General features: G+C 48.3%; 1 protein-coding gene across 1 annotated transcript; it reads left to right on the top strand.

Moving 5' to 3' along the window:
- The first annotated feature begins 497 nt into the window (after positions 1-497).
- On the top strand, positions 498-16,869 carry sdc4 (syndecan 4). Its single transcript, XM_084446349.1, has 5 exons — positions 498-697; positions 11,728-11,923; positions 12,078-12,136; positions 12,482-12,680; positions 14,831-16,869. Exons 1-5 carry the CDS (start codon positions 644-646, stop codon positions 14,980-14,982), a joined length of 660 nt encoding a protein of 219 aa, XP_084302475.1. The 5' UTR covers positions 498-643; the 3' UTR covers positions 14,983-16,869.
- Positions 16,870-19,112: the final 2,243 nt, after the last annotated feature.

The raw sequence follows: 19,112 nt of genomic DNA, 5'->3' as shown, positions 1-19,112 counted from the left end.
TTATAGGCTGATCTCATATCAGCACCTTCATCTTAACACATGCAGAACCTATTTGAATAACGAGTATTCGTCATGAATATGCATCCGATAACAAGAAACACAAATGTAGGGTACAACGGGTAGGACAGGCTTGGACCAAATCCAGGCCAGGCAAATAGAGCCGTGCTTTACTGTGATAACATCATTCCTTTAAACGAAAGTTTAATCTTGACTCTACAAATAGAAATAGGCTACATCAAACAACGTTGGACAGGATAGTCGTATATCTATAACCTGGATACATTACGTGACCCAAGACAAGACCACGGAAAGCAGAGAGGGGGGTGGGCCGGACCTGTTGAATGCGAGGCGAGCACGGGATTTACCGTAAGGGAGAGTGGGGCTCGTCCGGGTCTCTCATTGGTCGCTGGTCCTACTGGGAGGAGTTTGTCAGCTAAAATATAGAGAGATCAATCTAAACTCGCTTACAGTTGATCACTTACTAATCTGAAGGAAAGGGACATCAGGCTACGGAAGATTTGAGCCTAACTGATAAGAAGGACAACGTGATTTTTGTGGAAATACTTTAGAGTTCCGAAGATTCTGTTCCCACGCTTCGCTCTTAATCGAAACATTTATTTTCAAGAAAGCCGCAACTGGAATCATGTTCAAAGTGTGCCTTGTTTTGTTTGTATTCGCCTCCGTCCATTCTGAGTCGGTAAGCCACCTTCGTCAGCTACATATTTACTCTTGAAACAAATAGATTAGGCCTACCTTTAGGCTATGATTGTTTTGCCCATGATTTGCTTAGCGATTGTGTAGTTTGGTAAACTGCAACCATTCAATGTTGGCTTGATATATGCAATACTTTTCCAATCAAAATAGGATAGAATACGGGGTAATATTGTTTCGAATACAGCTAAACGTGTCTGTTTAGACATTAATCTATCTAGTTGATTAATCTATCTAGTTGATTTAGTCAGAGCAGTGAATGGGGGAAGCAGCGTCTACAACCTGGCTACTATTACCCCCGAGGGGCCCTGAGTGGGGGTAGCTGGCCTCAGACGCGCTGAGCAGGCCTCGGTGGCCCGATTAGGGCCGTGGGGCTCTTTCAATGCTGGTTTCAGACGCTGATCAGTGGGCTCATTTGCTGTTTCTCAGGCCAGTTAAAGAGCTAATGCACAATACAAGTAGAGGTCTAATACAAAGATGTAGGCTACGGTGTCACGTGTAAACGTCCAGAGTTGGATTTTGGATTGACTCTTACCTCTTAGCCAGGAGCAGGCAGGAGCAGGGCTTGGGGGCTAGCCTCCTGCCCGTGTGGAGGTCTAGTGCTGTGCTGTTTGTCTATGGAAGCCGAGTGCTATGCTGCTGTCTGTGTGGACGTCTCATGTCATGTGGTTGTAAGAACACGACAATGGCTCTGCGCGTTCTGTCCTGCTTCACTGGGAACGAATGGGAATGTGCGGGGTGGTTGGGGGGTACAGGGCTCAGAGAGAGGGAGGACCGGCTGACCAACACATCTGTGTGTGTGTGTGTGTGTGTGTGTGTTGGGGGTGGGGGGTGATAGGAACTTGAGGCAGATTTTCCTCCCAGCCTAATCTGCTACTTGTCAATAACAGTCTACTGACATTGGTCCTCCTGACCTTGCAGGACTTACTAGAGAGAGAGAGTTCTCTCCTTCAACCACCACCATCTCTCTCTCTCTCCTTCAACCACCATCTCTCTCTCTCTCCTTCAACCACCATCTCTCTCTCTCTCCTTCAACCACCACCATCTCTCTCTCTCTCCTTCAACCACCACCATCTCTCTCTCTCTCCTTCAACCACCATCTCTCTCTCTCTCCTTCAACCACCATCTCTCTCTCTCTCCTTCAACCACCACCATCTCTCTCTCTCATTCAACCACCACCATCTCTCTCTCTCTCTCTCTCTCCTTCAACCACCACCATCTCTCTCTCTCTCTCTCTCCTTCAACCACCACACGACACACACATCTCACCCAACCAGGCAGACGCACACACACACACACACACACACACATCTCACCCAACCAGGCAGACACACACACACACATCTCACCCAACCAGGCAGACACACACACACACATCTCACCCAACCAGGCAGACGCACACACACACATCTCACCCAACCAGGCAGACACAACACACACACACACACACACACACACACACACATCTCACCTCACCCAACCAGGCAGACGCACACACACACATCTCACCCAACCAGGCAGACACACACACACACACATCTCACCCAACCAGGCAGACACACACACACACACACACACACACACACATCTCACCCAACCAGGCAGACACACACACATCTCACCCAACCAGGCAGACACACACACACACACACACATCTCACCCAACCAGGCAGACACACACGCACGCACATCTCACCCAACCAGGCATACACACACACACACACACACACATCTCACCCAACCAGGCAGACACACACACACACATCTCACCCAACCAGGCATACACACACACACATCTCACCCAACCAGGCAGACACACACACACACACACACACATCTCACCCAACCAGGCAGACACACACACACACACACACACACACATCTTACCCAACCAGGCAGACACACACACATCTCACCCAACCAGGCAGACACACACACACACACATCTCACCCAACCAGGCAGACACACACACATCTCACCCAACCAGGCACACACACACATCTCACCCATCCAGGCAGACACACACACACACACACACACACACACACACACACACACACACACACACACACACACACATCTCACCCAACCAGGCAGTTGAATCTGTTACATTCCTCAGAACCATGCAGAGGCTGCCCCCTCTTCTCTCTGTTTTCTCCCTTCTTTTGCGTTTCCCCTGTGGAATTTGACCTCTGGTGACCTTGGCCTCTGGGGGATTTTGCACACTTGGGGAGTTCTGAATGGACCAGGTCTTTTTGGGCGCTGTCCCTCCCTCATTGTCTTCCCCCAGGCTGGCCTCGAGACCCCGGGCCAACACACACCTCTGCTTTCTCCTCAAATATGCCCTCTGATCAATTGTATGACTCTGCTTTTCTTTCTTTACCCTCTTCTTCTTGGGTTTCTTCTTTTCCTCTGTCCTTTGATGGCTGCTGAGCCCCGGCCATGCCCCCCCTCCCCCTGTATATCAGCGGTCTGGAGTGGGTGGTGGAATGTAGGATCGTTAGAATGTGATTGGGGGCTTATGTTATCCTTTACAACATTCCACGCCACCCCAACAGCAGACCATCTAGCTGTATGCTACAATGCTGAAAAGCTATCAATGTTATTGACATGCCATGCTAGTTCAACAGTAGGATGTAGTTGTATTGTAGAATACGGTATGGGTATCAATGAATGCCCTGTCAATAATAGTCCGGTGTTTTATTCAGCTGAAGTCTGGCATGTTTATCTTCATCTGAAGTAGTGGTGTTATTAGTTTAGCTTGGGCTGGTGCTGTTCTGGTATCAGCTTGGGCTGGTGCTGTTCTGGTATCAGCTCGGGCTGGTGCTGTTCTGGTATCAGCTTGGCCTGGTGCTGTTCTGGTATCAGCTTGGCCTGGTGCTGTTCTGGTTCCTATGATAGTTTGACCTCAGGCATCCATCTTCTTTTCCCCAAGACTCCAGTTGAACTTTATGCTTCTGTGTTTTTCTATTATCATATTTTTGGAGCAAAAACATAAAGATCTCTCTCCTGCCTCCAGACTGGCCCGTCAGGGTCCTCTCTGCCCCCGGGACTGCCCCTCTCCTTAGATACCCCCAGGACTGCCCCTCTCCTTAGATACCCCCAGGACTGCCCCTCTCCTCAGATACCCCCAGGACTGCCCCTCTCCTTAGCTACCCCCAGGACTGCCCCTCTCCTTAGCTACCCCCAGGACTGCCCCTCTCCTTAGCTACCCCCAGGACTGCCCCTCTCCTCAGATACCCCCAGGACTGCCCCTCTCCTCAGATACCCCCAGGACTGCCCCTCTCAGATGCCTATAGGACTGCCCCTCTCCTCAGATACCCCCCAGGACTGCCCCTCTCCTCAGTTACCCCCAGGACTGCCCCTCTCCTCAGTTACCCCCAGGACTGCCCCTCTCCTCAGTTACCCCCAGGGCTGCCCCTCTCCTCAGATACCCCCAGGGCTGCCCCTCTCCTCAGCTACCCCCAGGGCTGCCCCTCTCCTCAGCTACCCCCAGGACTGCCCCTCTCCTCAGGACTGCCCCTCTCCTCAGATACCCCCAGGGCTGCCCCTCTCCTCAGATACCCCCAGGGCTGCCCCTCTCCTCAGCTGAGCGTTGTCCTCTTGGAATTCAGGGTTTGAATTCACCCCGAGATCATTTGCACCAGAATGAGCCTGTTTTTTCTTTTTTAAAGGAACATTGTTTTTAGTTTTTGTGCTTGATGGGCTGAGTTGAATGGCCCCGTCGTGAGAGACGGGCGCTGGAGAGGAGAACATGATAAATAGTTTGGCCAGGATGTAATAATGGTTTGTGCATTGCTGTCCACTGGCCTATAAAATCCCTTTGGAGGATGGAATGCTGGCGCTGAAGGAGGAGGTTTTTGTCCGCTGCACGTTGCCAGACAAGTGAAGAACCCCCCCCCTCCTGCTACATCAGGCCACAGGCCTCAAGCAGGCTGCATGGTCACTGATTCATTTATTCTTTTTACTTGGAAGAGAGAGAGATTCTCGGGTTGTGGTGGAATTATGGAAATATGAAGGCTGTCGCACAACGTGTAACCTGACCGGCCCTTTGTTTTCATGGGAACATGTACCATTTAGGCTCGGCTGTTTGATGTTGGTGACCTCTGGTGACCTCTTGTATCGGGTGTTCCAGGCTGCAGGCCTGTGCGTCAAACAACACCAAGAAAAAGCGCATACCTTCCTCTATCAGAGTCTGAGACCGTATGTAAACTCAGGAATAGATATCAACCACACACACACATGCTTTGCTTGTGGGGAATTCTAGGTCTTACAGCTTTTTTTTTCTTTTTTTTTCTAATGTGGTCTTCACGTCCAAATTTTCCAACGCATGTAAACAAAACTCTTCTGATTTATTTCCAGATTTAGAGAACTGAACCACAAATCATGACATGTTGTGTGTGACATCTACCGAAATGTTATCAGCACTCTCTCGCTCTCTCTCGCTCTCTCTCTCTCGCTCTCTCTCGCTCTCTCTCTCTCACACAAAGCCTCTCTCCGCCCAGAGGACTGTAGAGTGATGGAGTGTGCTGCCCGACAACAAATGCTTCTTGGTAGAACAGTAGGTCTTTGATGTCAGTCTGTGTGTGTGGGGGGTCTAAGTCTGTGCCTAAATAGACCTTTACTGGCTTAATCAGTCAGCCAGTGTGTTCTCAGGTCTGTGAACAGGGGCAGGATAAAGCCCACATGAGACCCCAAAAGATCAGGGCCTGTATTCATGCAGAAGAAATGATCTGAGATCTGTTTAACCTTTTGAATCATGAGGAATACAGCGGAGCTGAGCCCATGTTGTATGGATACTAGTCCAGGGCAGAGCAGCGGCTAGGCAGGAACATGGCGGTCTCAGGAGCCAGGCAGCCTGCTAGCCAGCTCAGGGGAATGTGATCCTGGCGGTGTGGAGCTGCAGAACCAGCCGACGTCCTGCATTCTTCTACGCACAGAATGGCTCAGCTAGACAGGCTGGAATGTAGGCCTAGTCCTGTTCTATGAATAGGCTAGACATGTTGGAATGTAGGCCTAGTCCTGTTCTTTGTGTGGTTACCAGAAACTGTTGTGGGAGTGATCCAACCAATTGCAGCCACCTGCATTGAAGGTTAGACCAATAGAATGCAGAGCAGGCTGAATATTGACCTGTGTTGTGTCAGCCATTTTGGACATGTCTGAGTTAACCAACGACTCCGTAGCAATACGTTATTAAGTTATGGTAGACTGATGATGATGTTGGTGCCAAGATGGCTTTTGAGGAACTTTGTTGTGGTTGGTTTACTCCCGTTGTTTACTTGTTGTTCAGGTTTCATTGTGCTCTGAGCGGCCTCACCGTATAGGTAGTGACGTTTCCTTATGAGCCACGGTTGTGAGAGAGTGACTTTCACATCAGGGACCCAGGTCCGGATCCGAGTACACTTGACCCCAGTTAATTTGACTAGTGTGAACACGGTACCGTACCCGGGTATGGATCAACGGACCAAGCCTGGGTCCACTTCAGAAGGTGATCTGGACTACGGTTCATATGCGTCTCGGGTACGGCTCGAACACGGAAGTGGACTGCTATCTTGTACGGGTGTGGGATCTTGTGATTGGTGCGCTTTTCTACATTGGAGCGACAACATAAACAAATGTCACGTAGTTGATGACGCAGTTGATGACGCAAGAGTCCTCGGGTATTGAACAATCACTACTGTGAACGCTGTGGAGGGGGAGGGGGGGAGGAGGCCAATCGTACTCAGGCGCGGTACGAAGCAGTCATACCTTATAAGAAAACACCCTCACTGGCTAACTGTCAAGACATGCTATTGCTCTGACTCATCTAATCATTCTTCCCACACGGCCACATCAGAGGAGGGAAGTAGCCAATCAGCATCTGATAAGATCGGTCACGGTCTCCCAGGAAGTAGCATAACCATGTCTAGAAATCCACTTAGTCTACAGAGAAGGAATCAACATGCCCAACATAGCTGTGTGTTTTAGGCCAGTAGCTTTCCGTTAGATGGCTTTCAGCTAGTAAATGAGTTAGTCTGTTACAACCAGTACCCCTCCACCGTCTGCTCCATGTTCAACCAGTACCCCTCCACCGTCTGCTCCATGTTCAACCAGCACCCCTCCACCGTCTGCTCCATGTTCTCGGTGTGTAGTGGTACAACCAGAGCTCCTCTTCTCACACGGACTCTAGAACGGTATCATCCTGACGCTGCCTGCAGGCGGTACTGTGACATGGCTCTGTTAGCCGGTGCTACGGCGTGGCTTGCAGGCTGTACTGTGACATGGCTCTGTTAGCCGGTGCTACGGCGTGGCTCGCAGGCTGCTAGGTGGGAACAGGGGGCTATAGATAGCCTGGGCAGAGGTGGAAGGAATCTAGAGCTCTCTTGACAGAGGGGAAGGCAGGGCCCCACGGTGGAGCTGATCTGGCCATCTACATTTCTAGTCTGAGGTAGTGGGCCCCATGGTGGAGCTGATCTGGCCATCCAGACTTGTAGTCTTGAGGTAGTGGGCCCCATGGTGGAGCTGATCTGTCCATTCAGACTTGTAGTCTGAGGTAGTGGGCCCCATGGTGGAGCTGATCTGGCCATTCAGACTTGTAGTCTAAGGTAGTGGGCCCCATGGTGGAGCTGATCTGGCCATCCAGACTACTTCTCCATGGCAGAGGACCTCACAGAGGAGTCAAGCTGAGGTTCTTCCTCCTCTTGTCCATCTTCTATGCTGCGTTTTCCCGGTGGTCGGCGCAGGCGAGCGCAGCGGCGTTGGGTTGGGTCAGGTCATCTCCAGGAAGCTGAGGTGAAACGTGCATCCATTGAGACAGAACCGGTACCAGTACCCCCTTCCAAACCCTTTCACCCGTCCAGCGTTCACCCGCTTTCAACCCTGAACCCAAACCCTTGCGCCCCTCCAGTACCCCCTCCCCCATGGGGTTCAGACCTCAGGGTTAGGGAGTCCCGGGTCCAGCCTGCTAATCAAACCATCCTCTTCCTGTTTGAAGAAGACTGAGTCTGATTGCTAAGTAGGTTTTGCTGTGTGGCTCTCCTATTGGCTGGGGCCAGTATGTTGTCAACATTTACTAGTCTTTTATGGGCTTAGAAACGGTTAGCAATGGACCTATTCATCTCAGGCAAAACATCTCCAAAGTGTGTGTGTGTGTGTGTGTGTGTGTGTGTGTGTGTGTGTGTGTGTGTGTGTGTGTGTGTGTGTGTGTGTGTGTGTGTGTGTGTGTGTGTGTGTGTGTGTGTGTGTGTGTGTGTGTGTGTGTGTGTGTGTGTGTGTGTGTGTGTGTGTGTGTGTGTGTGTGTGTGTGTGTGTGTGAGAATGGAACAGATGCCAGGCTAATGCAGGCAGATGGAAGGATTGTGGTGTCGGGGAGGAGGGCTTAGCTACCTTGTTAATTGATATGCTCTTCAGGCACCCTGCTGCATTGTTGCCTTCTATAGAGCTGTGGACAGGCTGACTGACTGACTGTCTCTGGCTGGACTGACTGACTGTCTCTGGCTGGACTGACTGACTGACTGACTCTGGCTGGGGCAAGAAGGGGGGCAGTTAGGGGGCCTTCAGCCAGTCATTGAGAGAACTAGTAAATCTATCCCAGCCTTGTTGACCCACCTGGGCAAGTTGGTGACAGCTTTGATCAAAACCATCAGGCGGGGTAATGACACTCTCTTATGGACTAAGAGGTAGATGTTGTTTGTAGGTTATATAAAAACTTTGGGACAACAATATATTCCCATGTGGAGGACAAGTGCTGGTTGAGGTGCTACTAGGACCATGATGCCCTCATCCTCATCCTCCAGTCTGCCCAAACATCTACTGTGTGTGTGTGGGGCGCGGAGGAGCCCAGATGGTTGACAGCGGCGGTGGAGAAAGATCACATAGAGAAGTTTCTGAACAGCGTCTCATCCGCCTGCGCCCCACTGGTCACATGTGGTTTGGTGTCTCAGAATCAAGCCTAGCAGGCGGGGGAGCAGAGCTCAGAAGCAGCTCAGGGTAAAATGGCGGCTTGTGTCAGGGTTTCATCCTGGGCTTTTCAAATCAAAGACTGGGTGAAAATGTTCCGAGTGTTACATGTTAATGTTAAAGACTTTCATTCTAGATTTGAGCAACACTCAGGATACATGATTCTAGGCAGAGTGTCTGCTTTGTTTTTGGTTTATTCCAGTCCTTAGCTCTGTGCGTGTGCATGCGTGTGCGTGCGTGCGTGTGTGCGTGCGTCTGTGTGCGTGTGTGCGCGTGTGTGTGCGTGCGTGCGCGTGCGTGTGTGTGAGTAGCCTGTATAGTGACAGATCCATGGTGTTTTTGACCATGTAGAACACAGCCTGATGATGAGATCAACTAATCCTGGGATGAACTCTCATCTGGGTTTGGTTTGGTTGGTGTTTAAGCTTAATCCATGAAATGGATGACACACCGGGCGAAATGGATGACACACCGGGTGAATGTTTGTCTGTTCCGGTTCGTGAAGCGTTAGCCTGGTTGTGTGGGTGCGTGTGTAGCCTGGTTGTGTGGGTGCATGTGTAGCCTGGTTGTGTGGGTGCGTGTGTAGCCTGGTTGTGTGGGTGCGTGTGTAGCCTGGTTGTGTGGGTGCGTGTGTAGCCTGGTTGTGTGGGTGCGTGTGTAGCTCTGATCGTGTGGGTGCGTGTGTAGCCTGGTTGTGTGTGTGCGTGTGTAGCCTGGTTGTGTGTAGCCTGGTCGTGTGGGTGTGTGTGTAGCCTGGTTGTGTGGGTGCGTGTGTAGCCTGGTTGTGTGGGTGCGTGTGTAGCCTGGTTGTGTGGGTGTGTGTGTAGCCTGGTTGTGTGGGTGTGTGTGTAGCCTGGTTGTGTGTAGCCTGGTTGTGTGGGTGTGTGTGTAGCCTGGTTGTGTGGGTGTGTGTGTAGCCTGGTTGTGTGGGTGCGTGTGTAGCCTGGCTGTGTGGGTGCGTGTGTAGCCTGGTTGTGTGTAGCCTGGTTGTGTGTGTGTGTGTGTGTGTAGCCTGGTTGTGTGGAAGCTAAGCTATGACATGGTTGTGGATGAGCCTGACTCAGCAGGCCTGTCCCATCAGGCCCTAGCGGGTCCATCTCATATGAAAGGCGTGAGGAAATGAATAGCTGGTCTAGTCACCATTTTGGATACGGATTAGCCTGTAGAACACAGCAGCCTCTAGCCGTGTCCATGTAGGGGACAGTCTCTAGAGCTGAGACGGGGACATGGGAGTAGGGAGGACACAGACTTGGACAGGGTTTGTAATTCCAGAGTGTGTCCATCTGCTGAAGAGTGCAGAGCCCCACCTCGTAGCAAACAATAACTTATAAAATGGCCGCCCCTTTGAGGCTAGTGACTGACAGCCTGCAACAATGGGCATTCCCCTTCCTGCCTTCTGATCTAACGGAGCTCAAAGAGCAGGGATAGCCTAAACCACACAACCTTTAACAGAGCGCTCCGGGGGCCAATCAAACCGCTGGAGTGGAGACCCCCGGGCTCCGCCCTCCCGTAGCAAACTCCTCACTGAGAGTTCAAAGCTCAGATGGAAGCCATTATGAGAGAGCTGATGATGTCACAGCGCAGGGAGACGAGGTGTGTGGTTCCTCACACTGGCCCCTCATGATGTCACAGCACAGGGAGACTGGGGGGTGGGTGGCCCTCACCCTAACCCTGACCCTCACCCTGACCCTCACCCTGACCCTAACCCTCACCCTCACACAGGCCCGTCTCCAAATGTGTGTTTTTTCACTGTGGCTTTCTTCTTGATAAATGAGAGGCTGTCGTGTTTTTGATCTAATGAAACCGCACAGCCGTGAGTGTGAGAGAGAGAGTGTGAGTGTGAGAGAGAGAGTGTGTGAGAGAGAGAGAGAGAATGTGTGTGTGTGTGTGTGTGAGTGTGTGTGTGTGACCGCCTGGCTGTGACTGAGGTTCTCTGTCTCCCTGGTAGCACAGATCAGCCATCCACAACTGATAAAGCCCCCCCCCCCCACTCTCTCCCTCCCTTTCCTCCTCTCTCTCCCTCCACTCTCTCCCTCCCTTTCCTCCCCCCCCCCCACTCTCTGCCTCCCTTTCCTCCTCCTCCCATCACTCCCACTCTGCTCCTCCTCCCATCACTCCCACTCTGCTCCTCCCTGTCCTCCTCCCATCACTCCCACTCTGCTCTGCTTCCTCTGGTCTCTCCCTCCCCCCCCCCCCCCCCCCCCCCCACTGTTGAACAGTGAATAAAGCAGGACTGTGTCTTCAATCACAGACATACATGCTACCAGCCAAACGGGTGTTAACCAACCCGTGGACCGTGTCTTGTTCATGGTCAGCAATAGGAGCACACACACACACTCGCACACACACACTCGCACACACTCACTCACACACACACACACACACACACACACACACACGTGCACGCACACACACACACAGTCTTTCAAAGAGAATGTAAACACATCCTGTCTGTCTCTCATATCTGGGAGAGAGTAGATAACAGGTCCTCAGAAGGACGTGGTCTCGGCTACGCTAACACGCTGCTACACTTCTAACTCAAACACCAGCGCATGTAGAAATGCAGGCAGACCTGTTTGAGGAATGTCAGGTCTTTGAGCACCTCTCCCCTGCCCTGCCCTGGCCTGGCTTTGTCTCCAAACGCCCCCCCCCCCGTCCCCCCCCGTCTGCTCAAATGCTAATTGGATGGGGCTACTCAATAGCCCTGGGGTTTTAATCTTATTCTCAATGCTTACTTGGCAAATGGTCAATGCAATTAAGTGTGTTAATGTGATTAGGGAAGGTTGATGTGTCATGATGTTAAGCCCCCCAGTGATGAGCTTAGGAGGGGGGGGGGGTAGCAACCTGTTAGTGGGGGAAGCAACCTGTTAGTGGGGGATTTGGCTGAGGTCAAAAACATTTGAAACCAGAGAACACATTCTGGGGGAATAAGTGTTCTCCCAGATCTGATGTAGCCAACATGTGTGTGTGTGTCTATGCATGCGTGTGTGTGTGTATCTGTGCCTCTAACGCGTGTGTGTGTATGCATTCGTGTGTGTATCTGTGCCTCTAACACACGTGTGTGTGTGTGCCAGCAGGTGAGGGAGACGGAGACATGGATGCCCATGAAGCCCTCCCAGCCGGCCGAGGTCACTCACTCCGGATCCTCCCCCATCTCAGACTTTGGCTTTGATGAAGATGATGATGAGGATTATGATAATCACGACGATGAAGATGATGAGGACTACGAGGAGGAGGAGGATGATGAAGAGATGTCTGGCTCTGGAGATGGAGGTTGGTTTAGAGCTGTAAAACCACAGGCTGAGAGAATTCAGTTGTTTTTACAAAAGATAACGTTGCCATTTAGTGAAGTCAATTCTTCCATTTTGTCCTAACATCATTATCATTCTGTGTAATTAACCTTTGGTGTCTTCTCCTTTCACTACAGTACCAACTGTTACAATCAAAAATGACCACACCATTGACCACGCCGTGCCATCTTCTAAGGTGAGACCTGCAACCATTAACTTGGACTCAACACCCATAGTAAATGTAGACCATTTGGACTCAACACCCATAGTAAATGAAGACCATTAACTTGGACTCAACACCCATAGTAAATGAAGACCATTAACTTGGACTCAACACCCATAGTAAATGTAGACCATTAACTTGGACTCAACACCCATAGTAAATGAAGACCATTAACTTGGACTCAACACCCATAGTAAATGAAGACCATTAACTTGGACTCAACACCCATAGTAAATGTAGACCATTAACTTGATCATATTTGTTGTAATTAAAGGATGAGTGCCTCCATCTCAAACTCTCCCTGGTTCTTCTCCTCAGCCCGACATCAACGAGAACAAGATTCCTGAGATGGAGGGGCCGGTCAGGCCCCGACCCACCATCAACGAGATCCATCTGGTCCGGAACCACAACGAGGTCCTGGTGAGGGCGGAGCTTCCTCAGGAGCACCCCTCCAACGTCCTCATGTCCCACGCCAGCGAGAACGAGAGCTTCTTCAACAAGACGGAGGTCCTAGCAGGTCAGGACCCCTAACCCTAACACTAACCCAGCACAGGAGGACAACTGGGAAGTGTGAAACTGTTTGAATGTAACTGTTACTGAATGTAATCTGTATATTTACTGTTAAGTGCATACGAGTACTGTAAAGCCTTTAAAGATTGCTGCCCTCTAAGTGTTTAAAGGTCCTGTAAATGTGCATACAAAGGTGTTTAAAGGTCCTGTAAATGTGCATACAAAGGCCAGGCAAGTGTGAAAAAAAAAGAAGCTAGGGTCAAGTGCAAAAGGTACATCTTGAAGTGGAGAGGCCTGTTTAGTGTATAATCAGTTCTGCTTAGTGCAAAAACAGTGTTCTTAAGTGTTGTAGGCTACAGCAGTGTGAAAAAAAAAGAAAAAAGACTACCGAGTACTACTGATGTGAGGTCTAGTTAGAGATGTGAGGTCTAGTTAGAGATGTGAGGTCTAGTTAGAGATGTGAGGTCTAGTTAGAGATGTAAGGTCTATAGTTAGAGATGTGAGGTCTATAGTTAGAGATGTGAGGTCTATAGTTAGAGATGTGAGGTCTATAGTTAGAGATGTGAGGTCTAGTTAGAGATGTGAGGTCTAGTTAGAGATGTGAGGTCTAGTTAGAGATGTGAGGTCTAGTTAGAGATGTGAGGTCTAGTTAGAGATGTGAGGTCTAGTTAGAGATGTGAGGTCTAGTTAGAGATGTGAGGTCTAGTTAGAGATGTGAGGTCTAGTTAGAGATGTGAGGTCTAGTTAGAGATGTGAGGTCTAGTTAGAGATGTGAGGTCTAGTTAGAGATGTGAGGTCTAGTTTGAGATGTGAGGTCTAGTTTGAGATGTGAGGTCTAGTTTGAGATGTGAGGTCTAGTTTGAGATGTGAGGTCTAGTTTGAGATGTGAGGTCTAGTTTGAGATGTGAGGTCTATAGTTAGAGATGTGAGGTCTATAGTTAGAGATGTGAGGTCTAGTTAGAGATGTGAGGTCTAGTTTGAGATGTGAGGTCTAGTTTGAGATGTGAGGTCTAGTTTGAGATGTGAGGTCTAGTTTGAGATGTGAGGTCTAGTTTGAGATGTGAGGTCTAGTTTGAGATGTGAGGTCTAGTTTGAGATGTGAGGTCTAGTTTGAGATGTGAGGTCTAGTTTGAGATGTGAGGTCTAGTTTGAGATGTGAGGTCTAGTTTGAGATGTGAGGTCTAGTTTGAGATGTGAGGTCTAGTTTGAGATGTGAGGTCTAGTTTGAGATGTGAGGTCTAGTTTGAGATGTGAGGTCTAGTTTGAGATGTGAGGTCTAGTTAGAGATGTGAGGTCTAGTTAGAGATGTGAGGTCTATAGATGGAGATGTGAGGTCTAGTTAGAGATGTGAGGTCTATAGTTAGAGATGTGAGGTCTATAGATGGAGATGTGAGGTCTATAGATGGAGATGTGAGGTCTAGTTTGAGATGTGAGGTCTAGTTTGAGATGTAAGGTCTATAGTTAGAGATGTGAGGTCTATAGTTAGAGATGTGAGGTCTAGTTAGAGATGTGAGGTCTATAGATGGAGATGTGAGGTCTATAGATGGAGATGTGAGGTCTAGTTTGAGATGTGAGGTCTAGTTTGAGATGTGAGGTCTATAGATGGAGATGTGAGGTCTAGTTAGAGATGTGAGGTGTCTAGTTAGAGATGTGAGGTCTAGTTTGAGATGTGAGGTCTAGTTTGAGATGTGAGGTCTATAGATGGAGATGTGAGGTCTAGTTAGAGATGTGAGGTGTCTAGTTAGAGATGTGAGGTGTCTAGTTAGAGATGTGAGGTCTAGTCTGAGATGTGAGGTCTAGTCTGAGATGTGAGGTCTAGTCTGAGATGTGAGGTCTAGTCTGAGATGTGAGGTCTAGTTTGAGATGTGAGGTCTAGTCTGGGATGTGAGGTCTAGTCTGAGATGTGAGGTCTAGTCTGAGATGTGAGGTCTAGTTTGAGATGTGAGGTCTTGGAGATGTGAGGTCTAGTTTGAGATGTGAGGTCTATAGTTAGAGATGTGAGGTCTATAGTTAGAGATGTGAGGTCTATAGTTAGAGATGTGAGGTCTATAGATGGAGATGTGAGGTCTATAGATGGAGATGTGAGGTCTATAGTTTGAGATGTGAGGTCTATAGTTTGAGATGTGAGGTCTGAGCTGCGTTGTTGTTGTGTTCCAGCGGTGATTGTGGGCGGAGCCGTGACGCTGCTGTTCGCCGTCCTCCTCATCCTCCTGCTCGTCTACCGCATGAAGAAGAAGGACGAGGGGAGCTACGACCTGGGGAAGAAGCCCATCTACAAGAAGGCCCCCACCACCGAGATCTACGCATAGACCCTCACCCCAGCCCCGCCCTGCCCCCCCGGCCCACCTCCCCCCCCTCAGTGCCTCTCAGACCCCGCACCCCCGCCCCCCCTCAGTGCCTCTCAGACCGCCCTCTTCACGCTGCCCACACGGCCGGTCACGACCCCAGCAGAGAACCATCACAACTAGACTGCTCCTCCTCTTCTCTTCTTCCCATCCAGCCCTCCTCCTCCTCCTCCTCACTTCACTCAGTTTCACTGTGATCCTCTCTCCGGTCTGAAGCTTCTTCCTTTACTGACGGAGAGAGAGAGAGAGAATGGAAGAGACCATTTCAGCTGCCAGAGCAGTGACTGTAATGGTGTGGTACACGTTGGTTTTTCGTTTTGTACTTCCTGTTGTTTTTGTTTTTATTGCCCTTTGAGAAAAAAACGGACAATTGAGAAGTGAGAGAATTCAGTGCTGTGAGAACTGCCCCCCCCCCCCCCCCCTCCCTTGAACTCCGACCTCTTGTACAACACTAATACAGTGTGATGACGACCTCCTCCTCCTCCTCCTCAGAGAGGGTCACATGACCGTTATTTATTCGCCCCCCTCCCCCTTCCTCCCCCCCCACCCCACCTCCTCTGCTCTTACTCCTGTACTGGTGTTGTCGAGGTCTGTTACTGTAGCAACAGATTTTAACTTAAATTTGTCTTTTTTTATTTTTAGTTATTTTATTTTTTTTAATTTTACTAAAGCATTAATGTGCAGTGAAATCTCAAGTGCAGTTCTCTATTAAAAATCCTTTTGTGGAAATAAAATGATAAAATCATGTTAAGTGAATTCCAAGATTGATGAGTGAGAATAATAGGGTACTAAAGTCCTAAAAACCTCAATATAGCAGATGGGATCAGATAGGCTGATATCTCTAGGGGCTGATATCTCTAGGGGTGGGTTTATGGGTTATTACTTCGACGGGATGGAAACCAACAAGCTGCTGCAGTGAGACGAACCCACATTCCAGAAATGCACACGTGGCTGAGCAACATGACAACAGCACAGCAGTCAGAGAGACTTGGCTCACTGGTCAAGTCTGCTGTCCCATGCTTTATGTGCAGGGTATAGGTTCTATGCCTGTCTTTTAAGCTATGTAAGCAAGTTATAGGTTCTACGTCTTGTTTATTAAGATGCATGTAAAGATGACTGTCCATGGCTTGCCTAATATGAACAGGTCATGGCCTTCATGTTGATCTAAGCAGGTTATAGGTTTTATTTCTGACCATTTTGCTATATAATTTAACATATAGTTTAATGGCTGTTGTCACTGTGGGCTTCCAGGGAACTGGAAATATCAATTTGAATAAAATGTTAAACTTGGTACTTGGCCATTTCCTGGCAGACTTCTATTTACCAAATATTTAAATGCCAAAATGTTATTTTTTTCTCTCTTCCCAATACATTAAGTTTTACACAATTTACTGTAAAACGCTTGGAATGATCCAGTTTTCTTCCAGCCTAAGAAGCCTAGTGGGAAATGTTTTAAACTACCAATGCTAGAATGCTCGTACTAACTCCTTCCTCTGTGTCTGTTTTCAGTGTTTCACTAGATCTTTTATTTTGTATTAATTTAACTGTCAAATATTTTATTGCCTTCTTTCAGGTTGGGGCTTTTTCCCCCTTTTAAGCTGTTGTATATGTGATACAATTTTTATATTCACTAGTTCCAAGATTTTCAGAAGCAAATAGGTTTGAAACAGGTTTTTTTTTTTTTTTGTAAGAGTTTCTATATCTTTTAGACGTTTTTGAAGCGGTATGTATTTATGTTTTGTAGAAGGATTTGCTGTCGTTCAGGGGACTGGAGTCTAGCCATGTCATTCACATGGGGAGATAATCTGCTGCTTGTTATCACAACATGATGTGTGAATCACCAATCGAGTGTCGAAGTCAATGAATCATTGGTTTCTACATGCAGGTTCTGATTTCTTTGGAAATAAAGCTATTTTTATGCACATTAACATTTTAACATGTGTGATGCAGTCTCGTCTTTAACATCTCTGAGGGCTTTGTAGCATGTGAAATGTGCTCTTAGTTTCAGTTTAGTTTCATTTATATACTAGTGAAAAGCACAGACCCTGAAACTGAGCCTTGTTGGACACCTTTAGTGATGAATCAGCTGGGAGTGACACGCAGAATCAGAATCCAGACCATCAGCAATTATACATCAGCCTCTAATTTAGTCATGCAGTTGTCAAAGGCTCTTGGCAATAGTCAAAAGCAATAACTATAATTCAAATGTTGTGAATTTGCTTCCATATGGAAGTCGGTGGTGGTTCCTCCAGTGACGGGGTGGAATAATTGAATGAAGCAGGTGGGGCTTTCTCAAGCCAATCAGATGTGTCATACTATAAACGGTGAGAATGGACAAATGAGAAGAAGCGAATGGTTTAGGCGACACAGGAAGTTGTTGGGAGGAGATAGAGAGGAGCATGGCTGTCAGTACTTTATGGAATTAGTTTATAGGACTACAGACAGGTGTAGTGTTGTATGTTCTCTATGTCGATTAGGGCTGCCCCCCAATAGTCGACTTAACGTTAGTTAAGAAGAGTCCTAGTCGAGCAAGTTTTCATTAGTCGCTAAGTCGCAGAAAGAAAGAAAAAACTCAAAATTCTCAAAAATAATAAAATATTGTTCAGTCTCCTTGCTGTGTTGCCAAATGCCGACACATTGAGAATTAATCTACCGCTTTGCTGAGGCGGCTGCTGCCGCTCGCTCCGTGTGTATGGTAAGGTTATATGTATAATAATAATAATCATAATAAAGGAACGACTAGTCGACTAGTCGCTTGAATGAGGACTTCTAGTCAAGCAGGAAAATCTGTAGTCGAGGGCAGGCCTAATGTCAATAGAGTACAATCTGAATTTAATGCATTTTGTATGCTGTCGTTGGCTATTGATGTATCAGTTTTATATGTATGGTGTATGTATGGTGTCGTTGGCTATTGATGTATCAGTTTTATATGTATGGTGTATGTATGGTGTCGTTGGCTATTGATGTATCAGTTTTATATGTATGGTGTATGTATGGTGTCGTTGGCTATTGATGTATCAGTTTTATATGCTAATACAAAATTCAAACAATGGTAATTGGTGTAAGCCAACGGGACAGGTTGGCAAACAGAACTGTTGTTGTTCTGAGGACTGTATTGTAGTGTTGTAGTGTCCCCTCAATCTATCTTGACATCTGGAATGCATTTTCAAGCCACCATTTGCTTTCTCTATCGCACTCTGGGCTGTTCACAACAACCCATTAAATGAAGTCTGTGCTGGGGAAGAGGGGACGGTGTGTAGTGTAATAAGCCATGTCTTTAATGGATAACCATTGTCTCCTGTACCCCCGAGTTGCACACTCAACACATGTAGGCTCTAATGGTGACATACTGTATATTGAACATACAGTTCACGTGGCTTGCTACACCAGAGGTCAGAGGTCAGGCTATGGGAATCACCCTGGGTCAGCCCATGGTTTAAGATGAGAGATGTATTCTCTTCCTATATTGTCTTGCAGAGTGAAGCTCTGGATGGGTGGATTATAAGAGAGACCAGTTATGCATGAGAGACATGGCTGCACTGTGCTTATAAGAGAGACCAGTTGTTCATGAGAGACATGGCTGCCCTGTGCTTATAAGAGAGACCAGTTGTGCATGAGAGACATGGCTGCGCTGCATTTATAAGAGAGACCATGCATGAGAGACATGGTGGCGCTGCGTTTATAAGAGAGACCAGTTGTGCATGAGAGAAATGGCTGCACTGTGCTTATAAGAGAGACCAGTTGTGCATGAGAGACATGGCGGCGCTGCGTTTATAAGAGAGACCAGTTATGCATGAGAGACATGGCGGCGCTGCGTTTATAAGAGAGACCATGCATGAGAGACATGGCTGCGCTGCGTTTATAAGAGAGACCAGTTGTGCATGAGCGACATGGCTGCGCTGCTTTTATAAGAGAGACCATGCATGAGAGATATGGCGTCGCTGTGCTTGTCCTTCACTCATCTCATCTATGGAGAGTTTTTTCAACACCTCATTTTCATGAGTTTGAGTTGAGATTTCAGCTCTTTTGCCAGAAGCATAATTTTTTGGAAATGATATCAACGGTGGTCACAGTGCCCAATGCAAACATCCTCG

This window comes from Borostomias antarcticus (genome assembly GCF_949987555.1).
Source record: "Borostomias antarcticus genome assembly, chromosome: 11".
NCBI lineage: Eukaryota > Metazoa > Chordata > Actinopteri > Stomiiformes > Stomiidae > Borostomias > Borostomias antarcticus.
Note: the sequence above shows the minus strand (reverse complement) of the source record. Positions and strands in the feature narration are given on the sequence as shown.

What these genes read in the sequence shown, in the direction of transcription:
- sdc4 (XM_084446349.1), top strand. Translation starts at nt 644, where the DNA reads ATGTTCAAAGTGTGCCTTGTTTTGTTTGTATTCGCCTCCGTCCATTCT. An exon ending in ACGCCGTGCCATCTTCTAAG is followed by an intron (nt 12,137 to 12,481) that starts GTGAGACCTGCA and finishes TCTTCTCCTCAG; the next exon opens with CCCGACATCAACGAGAACAA. An exon ending in CAAGACGGAGGTCCTAGCAG is followed by an intron (nt 12,681 to 14,830) that starts GTCAGGACCCCT and finishes GTTGTGTTCCAG; the next exon opens with CGGTGATTGTGGGCGGAGCC.